The sequence below is a fragment of the Lepus europaeus genome, chromosome 4, assembly GCF_033115175.1.
Source record: "Lepus europaeus isolate LE1 chromosome 4, mLepTim1.pri, whole genome shotgun sequence".
NCBI classification, from domain to species: Eukaryota; Metazoa; Chordata; class Mammalia; order Lagomorpha; family Leporidae; genus Lepus; species Lepus europaeus.
Window position 1 is genome coordinate 107,922,162 of NC_084830.1, and position 26,220 is coordinate 107,948,381.

General features: G+C 39.8%; 1 protein-coding gene across 1 annotated transcript in view; it reads right to left on the reverse strand.

Annotated features, from left to right (window-relative positions):
• CREBRF (CREB3 regulatory factor) overlaps nucleotides 1-26,220 on the reverse strand; it is an 81,324-nt gene that overhangs the window by 31,637 nt on the left and 23,467 nt on the right. The window contains exons 2-4 of the mRNA XM_062188677.1: nucleotides 18,879-19,085; nucleotides 16,828-16,953; nucleotides 13,054-14,140 (exon numbers count right to left, since the gene is read on the reverse strand). Coding sequence (XP_062044661.1) covers nucleotides 13,054-14,140; nucleotides 16,828-16,953; nucleotides 18,879-18,887 — 1,222 coding nt within the window. The 5' untranslated portion in view covers nucleotides 18,888-19,085. The remainder of the gene's footprint in view (nucleotides 1-13,053; nucleotides 14,141-16,827; nucleotides 16,954-18,878; nucleotides 19,086-26,220) is intronic.

The window sequence follows — 26,220 nt, forward strand, 5'->3', positions numbered from 1 at the left end:
GGTTAGTGCTTTGGAGTAGTAGGTAAACCCAATGCCTGTAGTGCTGGCATCCCATATGGGCACCGGTTTGAGTCCCAGCTGGTCCACTTCTGATCCAGCTCTCTCCTATGGCCTGGGAAAGCAGTAGAAGATGGCCCAAGTCCTTGGGCCCCGGCAACCATGTAGGAGACCTGGAAGAAGTTCCTGGCTCCTGGTTCCTGGCTCTGGATCAGTGCAGCTCAGGCCATTGAGGCCAATTGGGGAGTGAACCAGCGGATGGAAGACCCTCCCCCCCTCTCCTTTTCCCTCTGTGTAACTCTGATTTTCAAATAAAAAAAAAATCAATTAAAAAAAAAAAAACATACGGAAGGCCGGCGCCGTGGCTTAACAGGCTAATCCTCCGCCTTGCGGCGCCGGCACACTGGGTTCTAGTCCCGGTTGGGGCGCCGGATTCTATCCCAGTTGCCCCTCTCCCAGTCCAGCTCTCTGCTATGGCCTGGGAAGGCAGTGGAGGATGGCCCAAGTCCTTGGGCCCTGCACCCGCATGGAGACCAGGAGAAGCACCTGGTCCTGGCTTCGGATCAGCGCGATGCGCCAGCCGCGGCGGCCATTGGAGGGTGAACCAACGGCAAAAAGAAAGACCTTTCTCTCTGTCTCCCTCTCTCGCACTATCCACTCTGTCAAAAAAAAAAAAAAAAAATACGGAAAGCACTGTGACAGTGAGCTGTAAGTTCTTAAAAATGATGCGCAGAGGCTGAATCACAAATCTCTAGAAGGCTGGTTTTTAAAAACTGTGTTAGATATATAAAACAACAGCATTGGCCTATTGTGATCATGTTTCATTTTAAACTAAATGTTTTTATCTTGTTCCGGTTAACAATCCAGCTTTAGAAAAGGTGCAAGGGTTACAACATCTCACCAGAAATGGCCTTTTACAAAACACCCTTGTTCTATTAGGTTAAGCAAATTTACTGGCTCACAGAAATTGACTGAAAACACTTTAACCCCAGAAGATGCACCAACCAAAACAGTCATCTTCCTACCAATATAAAGAAATCATGTTCAACATTTAAGCCTACCCCAGCCCAAAACATAAAAGAGTATGTGGTTCATCCCCCTAGATACTCCAATATACTCTTAGCAAGCAACTACATTTGCTTCTCCTCAGGTGGCCTGGGTTTCTGGCAAAACACCGTATCCCTCTTAGTGGTGGCCAGTGTTGTAGCACAGCAGCTTAAGCCATCAACTGTGACACTGGTATCTCATATGGGCGCCAGTTCAAGACCCAGTTGCTTCTCTTCTGATCTAGCTCCTGGCTAATGTGCCTGGGAAAGCAACAGAAGATGGCCCAAGTATTTGGGCCTCTGCACCCATGTGGGAGACAGGGATGGAGTTCCAGGCTCCTGGATTCAGTCTTGCCCAGCCCAAGCCATTGTGGCCATTTGGGGAGTGAACCATTGGTTGGAATATCTGTCTCTCCCCCTCTCTCTGTAACCCTGCCTTTTAAATAAACAAACCTTTTTTTAAAATTTCACTGGAAATTTCTAATAAATGGGTGAGAAAGAGGTTAGAAACCCTATTTACACTAAGTAAAATTCCCATGAAGGGCTGACAAAATTTGGCAGAGCTGGGAGTGAGTCAGAACACAGGATGCAAGCAGTCTAGCTTCAAGTGTCTAACTAGCTAAGCAGTCTGGATGGATTTACTTCTCATACTCACACAGTCCATGTCAACTCTGAAGAGTCATGAAACTTTTTATTTATTTTGTCCCACCCAAGTAGTTACTAGTCTTATTTACCTACATACGTTCAGTTTCTTTTCAAAAAACTATTTAAGAGCCAACGGTTTTCTAACATAACATTTTCCAATAGCATATACCCTAAATTCACCATTACACATGTACAATGGATTTGTTAACTAAAACCATCCACCTCTCAATATGGAGACTAACCATTTCAAGTTAAATGCAGAAGAAGTCTCATTTCCAAATCATTAGGTCTACCATTTAGGGTCACTTAATATTTCTCAAAGTATGTTCTGAGCAACACTATTAAAATAAGATACAGCTTTACTCTCAAGTGCATGCTGTGGTCAATTAAGTTTGAAAAAAAACCTCTCATTTAAGGGGCTAGCGCTGTGGTGCTGTAGGTTAATCCTCCACCTGCAGCACTGGCATCCCATATGGGCGCCAGTTCTAGTCCCGGCTGCTCCTCTTCCTAATCCAGCTCTCTGCTGTGGCCTGGGAAAGCAGTAGAAGATTGCCCAAGTGCTTGGGGCCCTGCATCCATATGGGAGACCAGCAAGAAGCTCCTGGCTCCTGGCTTCAGATCGGTGCAGCTCCGGCCATTGTGGCCCTCTGGGGAGTGAACCAATTGAAGGAAGACCTTTCTCTCTGTCTCTCCCTCTAACTGTCTGTAACTCTATCTGTTAAATAAATAAATAAAATCTTTAAAACAAACAAACAAACAAAAAAACCCTCTCATTCTGAATCCCTCATTTGCCAAATCACAGTGCCCATCAACTTATTAAAAGAATGTGGGAAATCATAGCAGTAAGTCAACTCCACTCAACATTAAGTCACATAAAGCAAGGATCAAGTCTGTTCTGTTCATCTCTGCATAGCCAATACCTAATAGAAATAGGACACAATACAAAGCAGACATGCAAATTCTCTTTAACAAATCAATTATTTTATTTATTGAAACATTTCCCATGGAGCCTTTTCTCTTTTCTTTTTGCTTGAAAGATCACATATTGATCTAACTCATCCAAAGAAAATCAAAAAGGCTACCTTTACTGTCTAAAATTCCAAACACAAAACTCAGATCAGTGCAGGGTACTGCCATTAAGCTAGTAAAGTCAACCATAAAAAATGTTTAGAGGGGGTGGCTTGGAGATGAAATCTTCAATCAGTGAAGTAAAAAAAAAAAAATATGATGAGAGCATTTAAAAGCAGAATACATCAAATGGAAGAAGAATTTTCTATCTGGAGGACAAGAATTTTGAAATAACTCAATCAAACAAAAATAAAGAGAAAAGAATTTTAAAAAATGAAGAAAGTTGATGCTAAATATGAGCTACCATTAGATGACCAAGCAAAAACTGGGAGAATTCACCACCAGCAGGCCAGCCTACAAGAAATCCTGAAGAACATTCTGCATTAAAAGTAAACATCGTGAAACACATGTCTCCGCCAAATTCACTAACAGAGCAGGCAGAATCTCTACCCAATCAACAAAGGACAGGTCTTAGTTCTTATCCACCAATATTAATTTGGCATGTAAATGGGTTAAATTCACCAACCAAAAAACTGAGGTTGACTGAATGGGCAAAAAACCATGAACCCACTATATGTTGCCTACAAGAAACTCACTTCATAAAGATACACACAGACTGAAAGTGAAGGGCTGGAAGAAGAAAGACCAGGCAAATGGAAACCAAAAGCGAGCTGGTGTAGCTATCCTGCTGTGAGATAAAACAGACTTATATCAAAAACTGTAAAAAGAGATAAAGAAGGACATTATATTTTGATAAAAGGTTCTACTCAGCAAGAAGACATAACAATCATAAATGTATATGCACCCAACACAAAACCATTCAGATATATACAGCAAATACTATTAGACCTAAAGGGAGAAACGGATTCCAATACAATAATAGTAGGTGACCTCAACATTCCACTCTCATCAATGGGTAGATCACCCAGACAGAAAATCAATAAAGATACAAAAGAATTGAAAGATACTTTTGAGCAAAATGACATAACAGACATTTACAGGACATTTCATCCAACAGCTACAGAACACACATTCTTCTCTTCGTACATGAAACATTTTCTAGAATAGACCACATATTAGGCCACAAATCAAGTCTCAGCAAATTTTAAAAGACTGAAATCATACCATGTGTCTTCTCAGATCATAAAGGAATAAAACTAGAAATCAGCAACAAGAAGAATAATAGAACATGCATAAATACTTAGAAATTAAACCACATGCTACTGAATGATCAATGGGTCATCGAGGAAATTAAAAAAGAAATCAAAAACTTTTTTGATATAAATGAAAATGAAAAAACAATATATCAAAACCTGTGAGATAAAGCAAAAGCAGTATTAAGAGATAAGTTTAGGCTGGCGCCGTGGCTCAACAGGCTAATCCTCCGACTACCGGCGCCGGCACACCGGGTTCTAGACCCGGTCAGGGTGCTGGATTCTGTCCCGGTTGCCCCTCTTCCAGGCCAGCTCTCTGCTATGGCCCGGAAGTGCAGTGGAGGATAGCCCAAGTGCTTGGGCCCTGCACCCCATGGGAGACCAGGATAAGCACCTGGCTCCTGCCTTCGGATCAGTGTGGTGCGCCGGCCGCAGCGGCCATTGGAGGGTGAACCAACGGCAAAAGGAAGACCTTTCTCTCTGTCTCTCTCTCTCTCTCACTGCCCACTCTGCCTGTCAAAAAAAAAAAAAAAAAAAGAGATAAGTTTATGACATTAAGTGCTTACATTAAAAAAGAGAAATGTCTCAAATTAAAGATCTAATGATATATCTTGAAGACTTAGAAAAATAAGAACAAATCAAACCCAAATAGCAGGAGGCAAGAAATAATAAGGATCAGAGCAGAAATAAATGAAACTGAAACTTTTAAAAAAGGGGCCGGCGCTGTGGCATAACAGGTTAGGCCGCCGCCTGAAGGGTCGGCGTCCCATATGGGTACCTGTGCAACTCCCGGCTGCTCCACTTCCAATCCAGCTCTCTGCTATGGCCTGAGAAAGCAGTAGAAGATGGCCAGCCCAAGTTTTGGGCCCCTGCACCCGTGTGGGAGACCTGCAAGAAGCTCCTGGCTATGGGTCAGCCCAGCTCCAGCTGTTGCGGCCAATGGGGAGTAAACCAGCAGATGGAAGACACACCCCTCAACCCCCGCGTCTCCTTCTCTCTCTGTGTTAGAGTTTCAAATAAATAAATATTTTATAAAAAAAGAAACTTAAAAAATGCAAAATATCAACAAAAAAGTTAGCTTTTGGAGAAGATAAACAAAATAGACAAACCTCTAGCCAGACTAACAAAGAGAGAAAAAGGTCAAATAAGTAAAATTAGAAATGAAATAGGAGACATTACAACTGACACCACTGAAATACTAAGGATCATAAGAAATTACTATGAAGAACTATATGCTAATAAACTGGAACACCTTAAAGAAAATAATAAATTCCTGGATTCATATAAGCTATCATGATTAAATGAAAAAGATGCAGACAGCCAAAACAAACCTAAAACAATCAATGACACTGAAGCAGGAATCAAACATTTTCCATCAAGGAAAATTCCAGGACCTGATGGCTTTACTACTGAATGCCACAGAACATTCAAAGAGGAAGTAACTTCCATACTCTTAAAACAATTCCAAAATATTGAACAGGATGGAATTCTGCTAAACTCTTTATATGATACCAGCATTGCTTTGATACCAAAACTAAACAAAGACACGAAACAAAAAGAAAACTACAAATCTATACCCTTAATGAATATAGATGCAGGGGCCGGCGCTATGGCATAGCAGACAAAGCCGCCACCTGTAAAGTCAGCATCCCATATGGGCACTGGTTTGAGTCTCGGCTCTTCCACAATCCAGCTCTCTGCTGTGGACTGGAAAATCAGCTGAAATGGCCCATGTGCTTGGGCCCCTACACCCACGTGGGAGACCCAGAGGAAGCTCCTGGCTCCTGGCTACGGATCGGCTCAGCTCCGGCCGTTACGGCCATCTGGGGAGTGAACCAGTGGATGGAAGACCTCTCTCTGAGCTCTCTGTCTCTCTTCCCTCTGTGTAACTCTTTCAAAAAAAAAATAAATAAATCTTTCAAAAATACAATGAATATAGATGCAAAGATCCTCAAAAAAATACTAGAAAATCAGATCCAAAACCACATCGAAAAGATCATACATCACAATCAAGTAGGATTTATCCCAGAAATGCAAGAGTGGTTCAACATTCACAAATCAATAAATGTCATAAGTCACATTAGTAGAATGAAGAACAAAAACCATATGGTCATCTCAAGATGCAGAGATAATATTTGATAAGATTCAACACTCTCTCATGATAAAAAAAAATCCACAAAATGGGTATACAAGGAACATTCCTCAAAATTATAGAAGCTATATATGACAAAACAACAGCTAATTTATTGAATGAGAAAAAAACTGAAAGCACTTCCCCTCAGATCTGGAACAAGACAAGGAGGTTCATTTTGCCACTCCTATTCAATATAGTACTGGAAGATTTAGCAAGAGCAATTAGAGAGGAGAAAGAACTAAAGAAGGTCAAAATTGGAAAACAGGAAGTCAAATTATCCATGTTTGCTAACGACATGATGTCAAACGTGGAAAAACCTACATATTCCAGCAAAAAGCTGTTAGAATTGATAAACCAATTCAGGAAAGTTGCAGGTTATAAAATAAACATACATACAAAAAACAGGTTTTTTTGTATGCTAATCATGAACTCAGAGAAAGAGAAATCAAGAAAGAATTCCCATTCCCAATCCACAAAAAGATCAAATATTTAAAAAAATCAAATACTTAGGAGTAAATTTAACCAAAGAAGTGAAAGATCAGATCTCTACAATGAAAATTATCAAACACCAATAAAAAAAATCATCAAGGAAGCAAAAAAAAAATTAAAAAGATATTCCTTGCTTATGCATGAATCAGTATCATTAAAATGTCTATATTACCTAAAGCAATCTATAAATTCAATGCAATCCCACCGTGCAGCCACGGTGGAAAACAGTGTAGAGATTTTCTTAAAAATCTAGAAATAGACTTGTCATATGATCCAGCAATCCCACTACTAGTTATATATCCAAAAGACTTGAACACAGTGTATCAAAGAGATACCTGCACCACCATGCTCATGGCAGCACTGTTAACAACAGCCAAAATGTGGACTCATCAAGGTGCCCATCATCAGATAATGGATTAAAAAAGGTCATATATACACACTGGAATATTATTCAGCTATAAAAAAGAATGAAATTCTACCATTTGCAGCAAAGTGGACACAACTGGAGGACATCATGTTGAGTGAAATAAACCAAACCCAGAAAGACAAATACTGCATGTTATCCGTTATATGTAGGAGATAAAATTTTTAAAAATAAAAGCAAGAAATGTCTGTGTGTATCAGTGTTGCTGCAAATATAGTTTTTTAAAACCTTATTTTATAGCTCTGTGAAACCAATGGTTAAGAATGTTATTCTACTATAGTTTAAATGATCTTTGATTACTCTAACATTTACTATCTATGGGTGAAATGGTTATTTTTCCATTCAATTATTGTTTATAGTTGTTGTTTATATTCCCACTAGAGTTTTTTTTTTAACTTGTTAAAATTCTTGTTCTATTAGAAAAAAGTTTAGTAAGGTTTACAAAGCAAATTTTCATTCTGAAGGCTCAATTCTTAGTCTTACAACCATGTAACTTCACGACCCCGAACAGTTATATCCTGTCCACAGAATAGGCTCTATTAAAACTTGGGAGCCAGTCCAGACAGGGACTGAAACTCCATTTTGCACCTTTCCTGGAACTCTGGAGGCTCAAGAACTGTTGTAGTCGTCTGCCAGGAAACAGCATCAAGGGAGCTAGTCATCACAAAAGGGCCTTTGTAAACTGTCTGCTACAAATTATAGCAATCAACCCTCCCTAAAACCAGCACTCTGAAACAAACTACAGCTCCCCTGACTTTTCCAAGTTAAAGAATTTCTTCTTGTTTCTCACAAATAGTTCACCTTTACATCCTTGAAGTTATTTGCTTAACTCTTTCTTTCAAGAAAAGGGGAGATTTTCATTAGCGAGGGTAAATAAAGCCCAAATGATACCATAAAAATAACATATGCAGAATAAAATTAAGCATGTTGTTCATTAACATCTGTGGAATTGTTCAAGTAATGCTAACCAGAAGAATTTTACTTCAAGTCAACTGGAAGTGAATAAATTAAATGTCATCCAAACATTCAACCGTGTTATTAAATAGGTCCAAGAAGAAAACTGTCCCCTGCTGAGTGCCAGCAAATATATAAAGCCATTGTACAGTTGCTTACAAATAGTAAGCTCACAAATAAGGGTTCTTCTATAGAGAACAAGAGAAGAAAATGTGGCATAACAAGACAATACCAATTCTAACACTGGTTCCCCTCCTCGTAATCAACGGCTGATAAAATGGAAATGGGGTCAATTTACCACATGACCTCTCTTTAAGGACATCCTCATCTTTCAGCACATTTATTCAAGTGGAATCTAGTCAACAGATCAAAGATGAATTTATAGAGTTCAAAGTCAAAGAGGTACAGGCAATTGGTTTAGTAGTTAAGATGCTGCTTGGAGGGACACAGTGGGTAAAGCCATGGCCTGTGATAACAGTATCCCACATCAGAGTGCAGGTTCAAGTCCTAGCTAATATTCTGATCCAGCTCCCTCTAATGTGGCTGGGAAGGCAGCAGATTATGGGACCCTGTCATTCATGTGGAAGACCTGGATGGTTTTCCTGGCTCTTGGCTTCAGCCTGGCCCAGCTTTGGCTGTTGTGTCCATTTGGGGAGTGAACTAGCAGATAGAAGATTCTCTCATTCTCATTCTCTCTCTCTCTCCCTCCCTGTCATTCTACCTTTAAAATAAATAAATTATACACACACACACACACACATACATATATGGTGCTGCTTAGATTGCTTGCATCCTCTATCGGAGTATGAAGTCCCAGTTTTGCTCCTGATTCCAGCTTCTTGCTAATGCATATCCTGAGAGGCAGTAGATGTTGGTTCAAGTGGTTGTTCCCTGCCACCCACGTGGAAGACCTGGATTTAGTTTTGAGCTCCTCACTTTATCCTATCCCAGCTCAGGCTGATATGAGTATTTGGGCTTGAGGGAACCAGTGAATGAGAGATTTGTGTTTCTCTCTCTCTCTCTCTCTCTCTCTCTCTCTCTCTCTCTCTGTGTGTGTGTGTGTGTCTGCCTTTCAAATAAATGAAATTTAAAAAAAAAAAGTCAAAGAAAAGCATGGCCCAAGCTCCAGGATGGTTCCTGTGAATCTGGGGCAGCTCCACAGTCCCAAGCTCCAAGACAGTCCTTGTGAATCCAGATCCCAGTCTTCCCTGAGTGCTGATCCAGACACCCAGGTGAGCCCACCTGAGAATGCCAGAAGCAAGCCAGTCCATGTATTTCTTCACTTGACCTGCCCACAATCTCCAGATGAGTTGATCAGCAAAGGGCTTTCCATGGCAAAACAAGTCTACAAAGCCTGGAAGATATGTCTATATTTTCAAATACACAGACACCAATGCAAGGCCACAAGGATTATGAATAATCAAGGAAACTGATATCACCAAAGGAACAAAAAAATACCAGCAACTGGCCCAAAATAAATGGGGCTCTATTAACTGCCTGACAAGGAATTTATTTTTTTATTTTGCAGAGTTAGACAATGAAAGAGAGTTACAGACAGTGAAAGAGAGACAGAGAGAAAGGTCTTCCTTCCGCTGGTTCACTCCCCTAATGGCCGCCATGGCCGGCGCTAAGCCAATCCAAAGCCAGGAGCCAGGTGGTCTCCCATGCGGGTGCAGGGACCCAAGCACTTGGGCCATCCTCCACTGCAGAGGATTAGCCAAGTGAGCCACGGTGCCGGCCAGACAAGGAATTTTTAAAATCACCTCAAAGAGGCTTCGGAGAGACCTCTCCCAGAGACTCTCCTGGATCTGGCTCCTGGCTTAGGATTGGTACAGCTCCAGCTGCTATGGCCAACTAGGGAGTGAACCAACAGATGGAAGACCTTTCTCTCTCTGCCTCTACTTCTCTCTGTGTGTGACTCTAACTTTCAAATATATAATAAAATAAATCTTAAAAAAAAAAAAACAAATATAGTTGTATGTACAAAAAGTAAGGATGACAGTGGCGGGTAGTATGAAGGTTCCCTAAAATATTAAAAACAGAAATTTCGGGCCGGCGCCTTGGCTCACTTGGCTAATCTTCCGCCTGTGGTGCCGGCACCCCGGGTTCTAGACCCGGTTGCTCCTCTTCCAGTCCAGCTCTCTGCTGTGGCCCAGGAGGGCAGAGGAGGATGGCGCAGCGCTGGCTGTAGAGGCCATTAGGGGAGTGAACCAACGGAAGGAAGACCTTTCTCTCTCTCTCTCTCACTGTCTAACTCTGCCTGGCAAAAAAATTTTTTAAAAAATCAAATTTCATATAATCCAGTAATCCCACCTCAGATACAGCCAAAGGAAATGAAATCAGTATCTTGAAAAGATATGTGCATTACCATGCTCACTGCAACACTATTCACAACACCCAAGACATGGAACCAAGAGTCCATCAATAAGGAAATTATCACACACACACAAAGGAATATTATCCAGTCTTTTAAAAGGCAGATATTTGGGCTGGCATTTTGGCACAGAGAGTTAAGCCATCACTTGCAACATTAGCATCCCATATTGGAGTGCCTAAGGAGCAAGGAGTAGAATGGGAGTTCCCAGGGGCTGGGGGGAAATAGAGCGGTTGTTGGTCAAAAGGTACAAAGCTTCAGTTATGCAAGATGAGTACATTCTGGAGACCTAATATACAGCACTGTGACTATAGTTGATATTGTTGTACTGCATACTTAGAAATCTGCTGAGTAAATGTTAAATCTTCTTACCACACATATGGGGTCTTCAAAAAGTTCATGTAAAATGTGTACAATGAAATTATGCATGGATTTTTTAAATTTCTGAACTGAAATGAACTTATCTTTTAAAATTTTCATTCAGAAAATTTTTCAGAGAGAGAGAGAGAGAGAGCATGCACATGGCTCTCATCTGTTGGTTCACCCCCCAAATAAAATATTCATCTGGGGCTGAAGCTAAGACCTGAGAATTCAATCCAGGTCTCCCAAGTGGGCGGCAAGAGCTCAGTTATTTGAATCATCACTGCTACCTTTTATGGTCTGCACTAGCAAGAAGCTGGAGTCAGGAGCCAAAATCAGAGCTGGATTACGAACCCAGGCACCCCAAAATCGGACACAAGCATCTTAATCAGCACTTAACTGCTAGGCTGATTCCACTTCCCTACAAATTTTTAAGTACCCTCAAATATATTAAAACATGTGTTATGAACCTTAGATATATATAAATTTTATTTGCTAAATGCACCTCGAAGTTGGGGTGGAGTCAGGAAAAGCAAAACTATAAATAAAAGTACAGTCAATGGCACAGTCCTTGCTTGCCTTGGTGAGAGTGGCATTTACCGATTCCCTCTGATCTACATGCATTTAAGCACCAGCTGGTAAAGGCATTTCCTTCCCCACATTCTCCTTTCCCTCATCTTGTCTCACTTTTGTCCTATCCTAATGTTTGATAGGAGACTGAAAGCAACCAAACTGATCCGTCAGATTTTAATGGCTTTCATGGACGCATTATGATCTTCCTAGGTGGGGAGCTAAATAAATCACCTCTACATACCAAGACAAATTTCCTTGAAATATCTCAAAAAAATTTTATTAATTTCTCAAGAGAAAATTTTTCATGGCAAGCAAAAAAGACAACTGTTCTATTTAGACTACGCAGCATTCTAAAGTAAATAAAAGAAAAAAGCATAAACCTTTTTTACAGTACTCTTAGCTTACTGGAAACTCCCTACAAGCCAAACAACTTGTTTTTATCAAATATATAGATCTAAGCATTTTTGTCATGAAAAGCAATGTCGCTCAGCAATGACAGTACTTCAATGGCTGCAATATAGCTAAACTGCCTTAAAAATTTTTCATGGATGCAACTGGAAACCATTATACTTACTGAAATAAGCCAAGCCCCAAAAGAGAGATATCATATGTTTTCCCTGAACCTGGGTAACTAATAGAGTACCTAAAATGCAATGTATTGGAGTGAAATGGACATTTTGAGATTCAATGATTGTTTATAGCCCTTATCTCTTCTGTTGAGGACCAGTGTTTTTTTTTTTTTCTTCACACTACTTGTTGAACTCTTTTACTTAGTGTAAAGTTAACCTTACAATCATTAAGTAAACTGAAAGTAGATTTCTGTAAAAATTAAGAGTGGGAATGAGAGAAGTAGGAGGAAGAAGCGTTGGAGCATGAATGGGAGAAAGGGAAGTATCACTATGTTCCTAAAGCTGTATATATGAAATACATGAAACCTGTATAACTTAAAGCTTAAAAAAGAAAAAAAAAAGTTAGTATTGAAAAAAGCTTCTCAGAAAATTAAATACGAAGACCTTGAAATTCCAGTAATCATGATTATAACAAAAAGGCTCTTCTTGATTATTATAGTTTCTTTTTAAATAACTTAGTTTTATGCATAATTACTAGTATCAACACTATTTTTGAAGAAAATAATTTCTGCTTATATTTTAGATCTTCACTATTTCATGTGCATTTTTAAGTGTACCAATTAGCAATACCATTTTAATAAACAAATCACACAAGCATACTGAAGTGAACCAGTTCCCCATAGGTTTCATTTTCTTTGACCCTTTTATTTATTCATATTGCATATAAACAAAGCAGAGTCTCCCTTTCACATTCATCAAATTATAGCATGTATTTTTCTGAAATGAGAAAATACTGTGGAAATAAAAATGAAGCAGGCACAAAGAAAAGGCTCTGCTTGACATTCTTCATTAAGTAGGCTTTGATGGTTATAGTCATGAGTAACATAAATAAACCATCATTACCTGGCTCAGCATTCTAGCTATACCTAACTTCTAAATTATGGTAAAGGGACACATGCATAAACAGGAACTTCTTCAAATTAATAAATTCTTGGTACCTTTGCACAACCACTCAAAGGAGTGACAAAATCAAGTCACTTAACATAAGATCAATTAAAAATATGCTTTCAAGGAATCAGCATATCAATTACTATATAAGCAAAAGTAATCACTTCAGAGAAGTTTGAATAGAAACAACAGTTGTATATCTGGGTCAGTTTACCAAGTCATTTAATCCTCAAACTAAAGAAATCATCTGAACAAAAACTTTTGATTTTAGTAAACTAACAGCAAAGGCAGCTGGCAAGCCTCCAGTCATTATAATACCTGGTTCAGAGAAAGTATCACTAATATCATCATCCTTGTCATCTTCATAATCCTCTTCCTCTTCTTCTTCCTCCTCATTTTCAGAGAGTTCGTGCTCGCTGCCAAATCCTTCATCATGGTCCTCATCATCAACATCTTCCTCGTCCTCCTCATCTTCTTCAGGACTGCATTTGGTTGGCTGCTCACCCAAGTTGTCGGAGACAAAAAGAGAGTAATTGTGCTCTTCTTTTTTCTGGGATGAATTTGAGATGGAAGTGCTGGCAGAAAGGCTGCTACTCTCTCCTGCTGCTACTGACCCAGGGCCCTCCTGGGGCAGCGGACTGAGTAAGAGTTCCTGGGTTTCTTTAAAAGGCAAGGCAGGAGTGGCATGACCCTGAAGGGGCTCCACTCCTTTTCTCTCTTGTCTCTTTGCTACTGCACCACAGTAGCATGTGTTCTCCTTTGCTGCATCGGAGTGGACCTGGCTCAACAGGGGCCGACTCTGTTGCACTGGGTTGATCTTTACCTTTGCCTTTTTTACATAGTCTTTACATTCAACATGGAAGTTCACTTTTTCATTATGATACATGTTGGTCTTCACCATGATTTGTGTGCTTGATGTGGGTTTGCTTGCTTTTTGGACACAATCTGACAAAGGAACCTCAGACTGAAGAGTCTTAGAAGAACACACAGGGGCAGCTGCTCTGCTTGTGATCTTTTTACCAGGGAATGAGGAGGGCAAGGGATTTTGTTTGACACTGAAAAGCGAATCTGGATAATAAAGGGAATCAGAAACAGACTGAGAGTCCTCACTATTTAGCTGGGCCAAAGTTGGAGTTTTACTTATGACCTCTTCATCTTGATAAGGGCTAGAAAAGTCATCAAGACCCAAGTAATCCACTTCTTTTGTTCCCCAGATGTCACAGCTGGTTAGTTTGGTGTATTTTGTTAAATCTTCACAGTATGTATCCCACTGTTCCCAGTTTGAGGTTAAGGTGCCCTCGTTATCCAGGACATCTGTGAAAGACTCCAGATTTTCAATGTCTTTGCAGTCCTCCAAAGAAAGGAAGTTGTCTCTAGGATTCTGTTGGTAGTTCATCTCTCTATCCTGAGAAAGGTTTAGAAAAAGAAATCACACACCATATTTTAGGAAGGAAATATTCACCACCAACTTCATTCCCATATACCAAATTGATAATTCACAACATTAACCTTTATTTTAAGATAAAGACTACTGACATGGCACTTCACCATGCCACAGAATATCATTTCTTTCACCAAAGGAGGGAAAAATATGAGAGACTTAGGAATGGTTCAAATATCAAAAACTCAAGCTTTACCATAAGCATTCTTCCTTATGGTAGGTTTTGGAGCTCTGTCCTTACAAATAAGCTTCAATTAAGAAGCAAATAATCAAGACCTTATCTTTATTACAGAAGAAATTGTCTTCTTAAGGAGCAACTTCAATAAAGAGACAAAGAGCGATTCAAAGACATCTGAAGGCATCAACAGAATGAGAAAATCTCTTCCAAGACCTTACAACACTTTTGAGCATGGAGAGTAAAATATTACTCATGATTTTAGAGATGTGATTCTGAAATGTCAATAAGACTGCAGCCATGGAAAAGAATGAAGTTTCACTCTATTGTACTAACACGAAAAGCTGCCCACCACATATTTTTGTCAAAAAGAGCAAGTTATAAAACATTGAATCTATAAACATATCATCCAATTAAAAACATAAGCGTGCTTACATATAAATATACTCATATGCTCATATAGTCAGTAGAAAAACTATCAGCAGCAACTACCCCTTGGAAAAAGGTTTGGAGGATAGAGGATCAGGAAGGAAATAAGAAAGTTTCCAGTTTTCTGGTTTCTTCTGTTTTGATTTTGAGCTGATTTGTTTATTTTGGCTTTTTTGTTTTATTTCAGCTTGTATGTTCATCTTTGTGTGCTTTTAAAGCTTACTGAACTATAGTTTACATATCATAAAACCCACTGACTTTAAGTTAACTTACAGATTTGTGCCCTATGTTGTTCAATTATCATATACTTTTTTAAGATTTTATTTATCTTTTGAGAGGTAGAGCTACAAAAAGAGAAAGCAAAAGACAAAGAGAAAGGTATTCCATCCTCTGGTTCACGCCCCAAATGGCTTCAATGGCCGGAGCTAAGCTGATCTGAAGCCAGGAGCCAGGAGTTTCTTTCTGGTCTTCCACGTGGGTGCAGGGGCCCAAGCACTTGGACCATCTTTCTCTGCCTTCCTAGGCAATTAGCAGAGAGCTGGATTGAAAGAGGAGTAGCCGGGACACAAACTGGCACCTATATGGGATGCTGGCACCAACAGGTGGAGGCTCAGCCTACTACGCCATAGTGCTGGCCCCATACCTCTGTTTTTTGTTTTTTTTTTAGATTTACTTCTTAAATTATATGTAACCAGAAATATTTTTAAAAGATTTATTTATTCATTTAAAAGGCAAAGGTAGAGACAGAGATGGATAGAGACAGAGACAGAGATATTCCATCCACTTTTTCACTCCCCAAATGCCTGCAATGGCTGGAGCTGGGTCAGGTTGAAACCAGGAGCCAAGAACTTCAACTGGGTCTCCCACGTGGGTGGCAGAAGCTCAAGCACTTGGGCCATCTTCCACTGCTTTCCCAGGTGCATTAGCAGGGAGCTAGATCAGAAGTCGAGCAGCCAGGACTTGAACTGGTGTTCACAGGCTATGCTGGGGTTAGAGGCAGTGACTTAACACATGATGCCACAATGCTGACTCCCCAGAATTATCTTTAAAATATTTTTCTAAGGAATTTTAAGAGTCAATTTACCTCAAGATTAAATAATTTTATTCATGAATTGCTTGGGATTGCTATTTGTCTCACTTTCTCTCTGTCATACACCTTATTCAATGTCATCATTCCTTAATTTTCCAGTTGAGAAGCCCTTAAGTAATTAGGCATATTTAAAAAAGACAGCTTCCCAGGCTGATGTTGTGTAGCAGGCTAAGCTGCTGCCTGAGATGCCAGTATGCCTTATGAGCACAGATTTGAGTCCCAGCTGCTCCACTTCCAATCCAGCTCCCTGCTAATGCACCTGGAAAAGCAGGAGAAGATTGCCCCAAGAGCTTGGGCCCTTGCAACCCACATGGGAGACCTGAATGGCATTCCAGGTTCCTGGCACAGCCTCAGCTGTGGTGGCCATTTGGGAAATGAACCAGTAGACAGAAGATATAACTCTGCCTTTCAAATAAATAAATAAAAATAAAAAGACAGCTTCCCATGACCCTCATCAAAAACCTTTTCTTGAGCCCAGCACTGTGATGCAGTGGGTTAAGCTGCCACCTGCAGCACTGGCATCCCATATGGACACTGGTTAGAGTCCCAGCTGCTCCACTTCTAATCCAGCTCCCTGTTAATGTGCCTAGGAAAACAGATGAAGGTGGCCCAAGTGTTTGGGCCCCTGCACCTCTGTGAGGGACCTGGATGAAGCTCCCAGCTACTGGCTTTGGTCTGGCCCAGCCCTGGCTATTGTGGCCATTCGGGGAGCGAACCTACAGATGGAGGACTTCGTCTCTCTCTCTCTCTCTCTCTCTCTCTCTCTGCCTCTCCCCCCCTCTCTCTGTAACTCTGCATTTCAAATAAATAAATAAATCTTAAAAACAAACAAAAAGAAGAATGAAAGCTGGCCCAAACACATCCATTTTTCTTTTCAGGCATTTATAAGTTAAAAACTCTACCATAACACTTTCACCCAAAACCAATCAAAGCAGAAACCAAGAAAATGTTGCTTACCAGTTCATACATGAAATCTGGATCTGAACTGTTTGCTAAGAGATCTGTGCTCATCAGAGTCTGTTCCGAAAAGGTGTGACTTCGAAAGGCATCCCCAAAAGGCGGATCCATTCCGCTTACACTAGGCTACAACAGAATTTTCAGTTTAGAAAGTTAAAAGACTACTTCAAGACAAACTGATTACATGTAAGCCCCACCCCTACCAAGGAACATTTTCAGAAAAATTTATTTTTTCTGCTGTGTATTATATTTAAGAGCTTTTACTTGCATTAAACTGTGGGATTCTATTAGAAAAATACCTATGATGCATTAAAAACAGCAAAAATTGGAGTAGCATTTATTAATAATAGCTAACTTCTAAAAATTATTTTAATTAGCCACCAGAGTCAGCATAAAGTACCTAATAAGTATTCTGATTTAGCTCTAGGAATATAACAGTTCTTCAAATCCTTTTCTAACAACACACTCTGTTTTAATTACCTGAAATAGAGATTTTCCTATCCTTTCTTGGGGTCTGCAAAGGTAGCAAATCAATGTCTACACTGTACTCCTAAGTGAGTCCAACATCTTATTTCCCAAAACAATGTGGAAGACAATTTGGGCATCTCTAGTCTAACAGATAGGATCAACAAAACACTCCAAAATCTCCCGTTAAGATCAGTAATTCAGGCATGACCTCTGTAGCCTTACTTCTGGATCCCTGAAAAGGATACAGTCCATTCTAAAATAAATAAGAGAAAAGGACTCAACATCCAGAGTTAATGCTCCTTTTTTTCCTTCTTTTCTACATTTCAACATATATACAAATTACTCCAGTCAAGTAAGGACTCACACTCCTAAAGTGGTTCAAATAACAGAAAGGCTCATTTTGAATTTATTTCTAAAGAAGGAAGAGAATGAGTAAGAATACAAATTTTCTCTTTGTCTTTTTTATTATTCTGCTAGTTTCAGGAAAATTTTAAAATAATTTTCATTTATTTGTTTACCCTTTTCTATTCATATACCTTCTGGCTACTATAAGCTGGCCTTTTCACATACCCTTCTCATCCTATTTTTCTTCACTGGTACTTTCTATTACTTTTTTTCCCCCTCTCTCTTACTTTCCTCAATTCTTCCAGGTCTGCAAAGCTTCTCTTCCTAGAAAATTTTAGCCTGAGAAAATAAGTTTTATAGCCTTAAATTCCAGTATTCAATAAATAGCAAACTAAACCTTGAATGGGTGAGAACTCTTGAAGGGGATATGCAGTCTATACGAAGCAGACATTAGGGTGGAAGTGGGCCTCTGATCCTTTTATTGGTTGGCAAGTCCCCTTTCTTCGCCTCTGCTGCCTTGTCACCAAATAATCCCAGCAAGTTGTTGATTTCCTGTGCTCAAAGGATAAGCTCTATGTAAGAGTTCCTGCCAGATGATTATTTCTACCTTTCTCCCCAGCACTAAAACAAGCAGTAAAGAAGATTTAATCCCTGGAAGGGGATGGGAAGAAGTTTGGGTAAGCAGAATGGAGACTAACAGGGCTCCATTTATTGTTTTATCAATAGCCTCAAACCCAAACTGTTGATTTCCAAGTAGCTGCCATAATATAAACAGATATTGTCATTCTTTGTAGGAGGTAGAGGAGTATGTACATAGCTGAGTTGGGGGAGAGGAGAATTGAGGTCCTTCACCATTTCCATTTTACTTCTGAATTCAACTGTCGTAAATGGAAAGGAAGAGTTGGGGGAAAGGAGGAAGTCACAGGAGACAGAAATGAGATTTCTGTGGCATAATGTCAGGGGAGTTGGTTTAATCCTCACAAAGCCACCAAATCTGTCCACCTTCTAATCTACTTATTGATCATGCTCCCTGTGTCAAGTTCACTAAACGTCAACAGTGTAGCAAAAGAGGAAACAGAAGGCAATGGGAGGAAGGATTTGTACTCAAAACTAGCTGAAGAGAAACAAGATGTCTTAAAAAGGTAATAAGTCCATTCAAGACTCAGATGACAGAACCAGTGGTATTGACTTTCTGCGGGGAAAATTACAAAATTCTGCATCTACTCCATATGGTTTACCTGAGGCATTTCCAAGCCCAGATCCTGTGAGTCCGATTCCAAACTTCTTTTTTTTCTCGTTTGTAAACTCCTTTCCAGCTTTACTTTCAAATTCCAAGAACAAAGATGATTCTCACAATAAATGGTAGGTTTCCCCAGAATGCCTTCAATTCAATTTCTTGGATTACTGCTTTGCCTTTTATTTTTTTTAAATAATTCTGTGCAATTCTGTCAAACAACAAAAAGTAACTTCACTGAGCTCCATTGAAAACAAGTTGATCTTTTGAAAACATTAACAAAAAATTACTGTACTTTTAATAAGTCTTTTAGTTGCATTATCTAGACTACTCTGAAATTCACCATTCCTTCCTACTTGTTTCTAAAATAGTGCTAATCAATCACCAGTCAGTAACATTAAGAAAAAAATCACTCAAAAGTAACATAGCCCTATGTCTCCTGCCATCTGAAAGATGTATTATACTTTAAGTTAACCTCTCAATCACTTTATAATAAAACATTTCTCAGCATTTAATTCTTCTATTGTATAATCATTATTGCTGAATTAATCAATCTACATTTTATAATTCATAAATCTACAATAATAAATTCAGAACAAGCAGCAATATAATTTAATAAATTCTATACATTAAATAAGATCACATTTGTAATGGTATATGCTAACATTATTCTTTCACTCATAAATAAAATCTGTCCTTGAAGAAATAATTATTCTGGCAAATTTTTATCAGGCACACGTTGAGGGAAGAACTGAAAATGAGGACTACCTTGCACAGGGGTTTCTAGGGTTAACATAAACAATACTGTAAATTATCTGTCATAGGGTCTTGAAAATATAGACTTAAATGTTAGTTTCCTTGTGCTCATCTGTGAAGAACTTAATCAGGAAGAACTAAACAGTTATACCCACTTAATCTTCTCTTGCTAGATCAGTGGTTCTCAAAGTACAACCCAAGATCAGCAGTATCAACGTAAGAATTGGTTAGAAATGCAGTCTTGGGTCCCAGCCTCAATCTACTAAAATGAAACACTAGCAATGGGGCCCAGCAATGTGCTTTAATAAGCCCTGCAGGTGATCCTGATCCTCTAAAGTATGAGAACACTAGCTCTATCCTTGTTTTCAGTGTAGACACAGTGTCATTTCTTAAATTGAAACAAAGAGTTGATTGAAACTGAACTGCCACTGCAGTTAGCACATACTCTGGGCTAGAGGGTTAGAGTGCTATATTATTTCCATTTCAAAGACCTCCTGCTGAACAAATAAGAGAGTCAATAAAGGACTAAATTCTACCTAATTGGACTAACATTGACTACAATTTTTATTTCCTTGATCTTTGCTGGGTTCTCTCACTGGCGGGGTGTCCTTCCAAGCTCACAGGTCTAGCCTAGGAAACACTGTCAAGTGCTCAGCTGCACCTAGAAATAGAGTTAGCCATACTTTTCAAACCAGTGCCACAGACTAAGTGGAGAGCTCTGCTCCTGCCAAAAGCCAGTTCTCGCTCATCTTCTCCTTATGTAATCCCATGCCTTGGTATGTGATTACAGTCTTAATTCTCTTGATTCCCGTGTAACTATTACTTGGGCCCCCATAAGATATCTAATTCAAGTAATGCATTCAACAAACTAATTGTGGCATATAACTTGGATATAAGAGAAAAGTTTGATACCCTCTTAAACTTGAAAACTTACCCTTACCAGCATTAAAGGCTCATAAAATAGTTAAGAGACTCAGAAAGAGATTGAGTTCTTTTCAACATATACCTATTGGCATTTACTAAATACACTACCAATAGCTTGGTTGATCAGGGAAACACTGGACAAAAAAGAGCTAAGTTTTAGTCACATTTCTCACTTGCGAACTATACAACACTAGGTAAGACAATCTTTCGAAGCTTCATTTTTCTCATTTCTAGAAAAAATACTACTTTAGCTACTGAATTTTCTAAGCCATAAAACTTCCATCCATATACAAGTGTTTTATAAAATCTTATTTAAATACATTATAACAAACTTTGATTAATGCAGTTAGCAAAAACAGCATTTGCGTGAAAACCTTAAGACCTGGTTCTAGTTTTGACTCCATAATTAAAACTAAACAGCCTTATGAATTAAAGCAGTTAACATTTATGCCTTAGGCTCCCAGATTTGGTAAATAAAGTCTTTTCACTATGTAACAGGGATGTTATGAGAATCAATGAGATATTACACTAAGATGTAGTAAGAAAATACATTTTGGAAAGGTAGTTTTCGTCACTAGGAACACTCTGCCAATGCCTCTGTGTCCCACAACTAGTGCAACTTGAAAACATCACATCGGTGACAGCTGTTGGCAGCAAGTGTTCTAAAGGCACCAATTTCCAAAGAGAATATGCACCAAGTACAGAGCTGAGTTTGGGCACCCACATGCTGAAAGTTCTAATAGTTTCTCCTAGCCTCCCAAGCAGCAGCAGGTAGGCTGGGGGAGGATCAACTCTATACCAAGCAGTAAGACCCCCCCTCCCCATTTCAGTAATAAATGTTCCTATTATCTAAAACTAATCATCCTCAGCCATAACAGCTATCCTTAATACTAACATTTTGCATCCATTTTTCAGAAATGCTTTATACCATTCCAATATCGTAAAACTACCATAAAGAACAAAATTCCCCACCAAAAGTCAAGGGGGAGAAAAAGAACAAAGGCTTTTATAGCAATTATCCATACAATAGTACTTTCCATAATGATACACTGCTCCAAAACCTATCCTACACCAGATAGCCATATACCAAAAAAAGGGTACCTTAGTGCTTAGATGGTAAAGTAACACTGAGGAAGGTGTAACAACTTGCTTTGCAGGATGAATTCACTTTGGGGGGCTTAAGAATATCCATATCTTACTCAAAGCTTTGATATTAAAATATATCAAGAGCAGACACCAGTGCTGTAGTGTAGCAGGAGTATCCCATATAGGAGTGCTGGTTTGAGTCCTGGTTACTCTGCTTCCAAACCCAGCTTCACGCTAATGCACCTGGGAAGGCAGCAGAAGATGGCCCAAGTACTTGGGCCCCAGCCACCCATGTGGAAGACTAGGATGAAGTTTTTGGCCCCCGGCTTTGGCCTGGCTCAGCCCTAGCTGTAGTGACCATTTGAGGAGTAAACCAGAGGATGGAAGATGGACCTCTCTCTCTCTCTCTCTCTCAGCCTTTCAAATAAACAAAAATAAATGTCTGAGATATATATATATATATATATACATATATATATATACATATATATATATATATATATAATCAAGGGCATAATTTTCTCAAAGTGTGACCTGAAGAATATCTGTTTGAAATAATGTTAAATGATTACTCAACAAAAATATTGTGTGGTTTACAAAACACTACCTTTAACACGAGCATGCACTGCTTTTACTACAGGACTTCATGGAAACTTCCAGGTACTGATGTGCATTATAAATGATCTGTAAGTGAATATAGTACATACCATTTCCCAAACTTATTTGATAATAAAATCTTCCAGTCTGCCCTCGAGCCGAACTCAAGCCTTGTGTTTCTTCCAAAAAACAAACAACGAAAAGACTGTATCTTCCTGCTTATTTCTTTATATTCATAGCACTATAATTTTTATATATTCATAGCACTAATATTTTCTTGATATTCATAGCACTAATTCATCAGCTCCCAATATATTTTATTTTTATTTTTATTTTTTTGACAGGCAGAGTGGACAGTGAGAGAGAGAGAGAGAGAGACAGGTCTTCCTTTGCCGTTGTTTCACCTTCCAATGGCTGCTGCGGCTGGTGCACCGCGCTGATCCAAAGGCAGGAGCCAGGTGCCTTCTCCTGGTCTCCCAAGGGTTGCAGGGCCCAAGCACTTGGGCCATCCTCCACTGCCCTCCCGGGCCATAGCAAAGAGCTGGCCTGGAAGAGGGGCAACCGGGACAGAATCCGGCGCCCCGACCAGGACTAGAACCCGGTGTGCCAGTGCCACAAGGCGGAGGATTAGCCTATTGAGCCGCGGCACCTGCCATCAGCTCCCAATATAATTTTGGTAGTTTTTCAAGAGAGAAAGGACTGTGGTCCATCAGAAATAATATTTACCAACTGATTTCCTGCACCTGGGCTCATTCAAAACTACTCAACAGCAGCTCCTAAGCACAGGAAGATACTTCTCTCTGGAGCAGTAAGGAGGGACAAATAATTGATTTCTGAGCAGCAATGGTACCACTTGAAGACAGTCATAGCTTCAATTTCCTTTATTGCCCTTTCTACCAGGTTCTACCCTAAGTTTCTGTGACTTTTCATCTGAACATAATAGAGGCTTACTGTGGATATTAAGCAAGGCAAAAAATAATAAGTAGAGTCAAAGAACTTCTTACAAAGACTGATTCCCTAAGACTGCTCAAAACACTGATCACAACTTTAAAAGCCAAACCTGGGCCGACGCCACAGCTCACTTGATTAATCTTCCACCTGCGGCACTGGCATCCCATATGGGCACCGGGTTCTAGTCCCGGTTGCTCCTCTTCCAGTCCAGCTCTCTGCTGTTGCCCTGGAGGGCAGTGGAGGATGGCCCAAGTGCTTGGGTCCCTGCACCCGCATGGGAGACCAGAAGGAAGCACCTGGCTCCTGGCTTCAGATCGGCACAGCGCCAGCCATAGCGGCCATTTGGGGAGTGAACCAACAGAAGAAGACCTTTCTCTCTCTCTCTCTATCTCTCTCTCTCACTGTCTAACTCTGTCAAGTAATAAATAAATAAAAGCCAAACTTGGGGTGGGCATTTGGTGCAATAGGTAAGATGCATATTGGGGTTCCTGGGTGTGAGTCCCAGGTTTTGCTCCCAATTCCAGGTTTCTGCTAATACACACCCTGGAAGGCAGCAGTGGATGGCTCAAACACCTGGGTCCTTGCCAATCATGTGGGAGACCTGGAATGAGTTCTAGGTTCTTGGTTTAGGTTTGGTCCAATCCTCTTTGTTGCAAGCATTTTGGGAGTGACCCAACAGACAAAAGAGCTTTGTCTCTCTGCCTTTCAAATAAAAATCAATAAATACATTTTAAAATTTATAAAATGAATAAATAAAAGCTAAAACCAAGAGTTGACTGGTGTGTTCCAGGCAGCATATCTACACATCCAAGAACTCTTAAATTGTGCCTCTTCTGAAATCTGAGGGTTTCAGCTGATCCCTGAGTCCACATATGAAGAAAAAGTTCATATCGAGAAACATTTAAATCTCTCAAGAAACAAAAATACTTGATGAACAAGTAGATACTCTACATGATTGCCAGGATATCTGTAGCTCCTCTTTTGTGTGGCACCAGCTTAGGCCACTGCTCCCTGTTAGTAACTTGAAGAAACTGATTGCACCCAAGAGTAAGTAGCCTTCTGAGTCACCCAACATTATCAGAACTGATGTTACAATTTTTTGACACATCCATTAGGATGACTGTTATCCAAAATATGGAAAATAACAAATGTTGGCGAAGATATAGAGTAATTAGAGCCTTTGTGCATTGTTGATAGAAACATAAAATGGTGCAGCCAGTGTGGGAGAAAGCTCAGAATGTCCTCAAAACACTTAAACACAGAATCACCATATGATCCAGCAATTCCACTTAAGTACACCTAGAAGAACAAAAAACAGGTACTCAAACAGGTATGTGCATACGTGTTCACAGAGCATTATCCACATCACTAAAAGGTGCAAACACCCAAGTAGCCATCAACAGTTGAATCAATCAATAAAATCTAATATACAAAGAAATACTATTCAGAATAAAAAATAAATGAAATTCTGATGCATTCTACAACAGGAATGAATCTCAGAGACATGCTAAGTAAAACAGACACAAAAAGGACAAATACTACATTTCCCACTTTCATAAAGTGCCTAGAATTAACAAATTCATAGAGACAAACTGCAATAAAGGTTCCCAAGGGGCTGGGAGAGTTATTATTTAATGGTACAGAGTTTCTGTTTGGAATGATGAAAATGTTTCGGAAATAGCACAGATAGTCAACATAACATTATCAATGTACTTAATGCTACAGAATTACATACTGGAAAATTAGAATGGTTTATCTTACCACAAAAATTTTTTTGAAGTTTAAGTAAGAAATACATTTATGGGGCCAGAGCTGTGGCACAGCAGGTTAAGCCACCACCTGCAGTGCTGGTATCCCATATGGGCACCAGTTTGAGACCCAGATGCTCTACTTCCAATCCAGCTCCCTGCTAACATGCCTAGGAAAGCAGCAGAAAATGACCCATTCTTGGGCTCCTGCCACCTACATTGGAGACCAGGATGTAGCTCCTGGCTCCTGGCTTCAGCCTGGCCCAGCCATGGTCGTTGTAGCATTTTGGGATGTGAATTAGAGGATGGAAGATTTCTCTGTCTCTGTCTCTTTCTCTTTCTCTTTCTCCCTCTGTAGCCCGGATTTTCAAAAAAAAAAAAAAATCTTTTTTTTTAAAAATACATTTATGGGGCTAGCCACTGCTTGCAGTGCCGGCATCCTACGTGGGCACCAGTTCGAGTCCTGGCTGCTCCACTTTCAATCCAGCTCTCTGCTATGGCCTGGGAAAGCAGTGGAAGATGACCCAACTCCTTGGGCCCCTGCACCTGTGTGGGAAACCCAGCAGAAGCTCCTAGCTCCTGGCTTCAGATCGGCTCAGCTCCGGCCATTGCAGCTATCTGGCAAGTGAACCAACAGATAGAAGACTCTGACTCTCTCTCTCTGTTTCTCTCTCTCTCGCTCTCTCTCTCTCTGTGTTTGTGTGTGTCTCTGTGTGTGTAACTCTTTCAAATAAATAAATCTTTAAAAACAAATACACTTACACTATTGTGTAATTCACATACTGTGGTTTATTTTTACTATTCCTGATTCTTTCTGACTCATGCTCTTCAGTGTTTCCATGTGGCTAGGGGTCTTGATCCTCTCTCTGTTGTCTTATTTATTTTTATTTGAGAGGCAGAGGGAGAGAGAGAACACTCCTGAGTGAGATTCACTCTTCAAATGCTAACAAGGGCTGAGCTGGGGATAGGATCATTATCCAGGTCTCCCACATGTGTTGCAGGAAACCAGTTATTTGAGAGCCATTACAGATGGTCTCCCAGGTTCTGCATTAGTAAGAAGCTGGAGTCAGCAGCTGAAGCAGGTAGCGAACCTGGGATACTCTGAACGGTACAGGGGCTTCTTAATCACTTAGCTAACTGCTTGCTTCTCTATTGTCTTTAAATTGTATGAGACCTACAATTAAAAGTTGTCCTGACTCCTAATTTAAATGAATCATTTCTCCTGAGCCTGATCCTCAGCAAAGCTGAAAGAGAAAGAAAGGGAGTACATAAAGGAATGAAGGG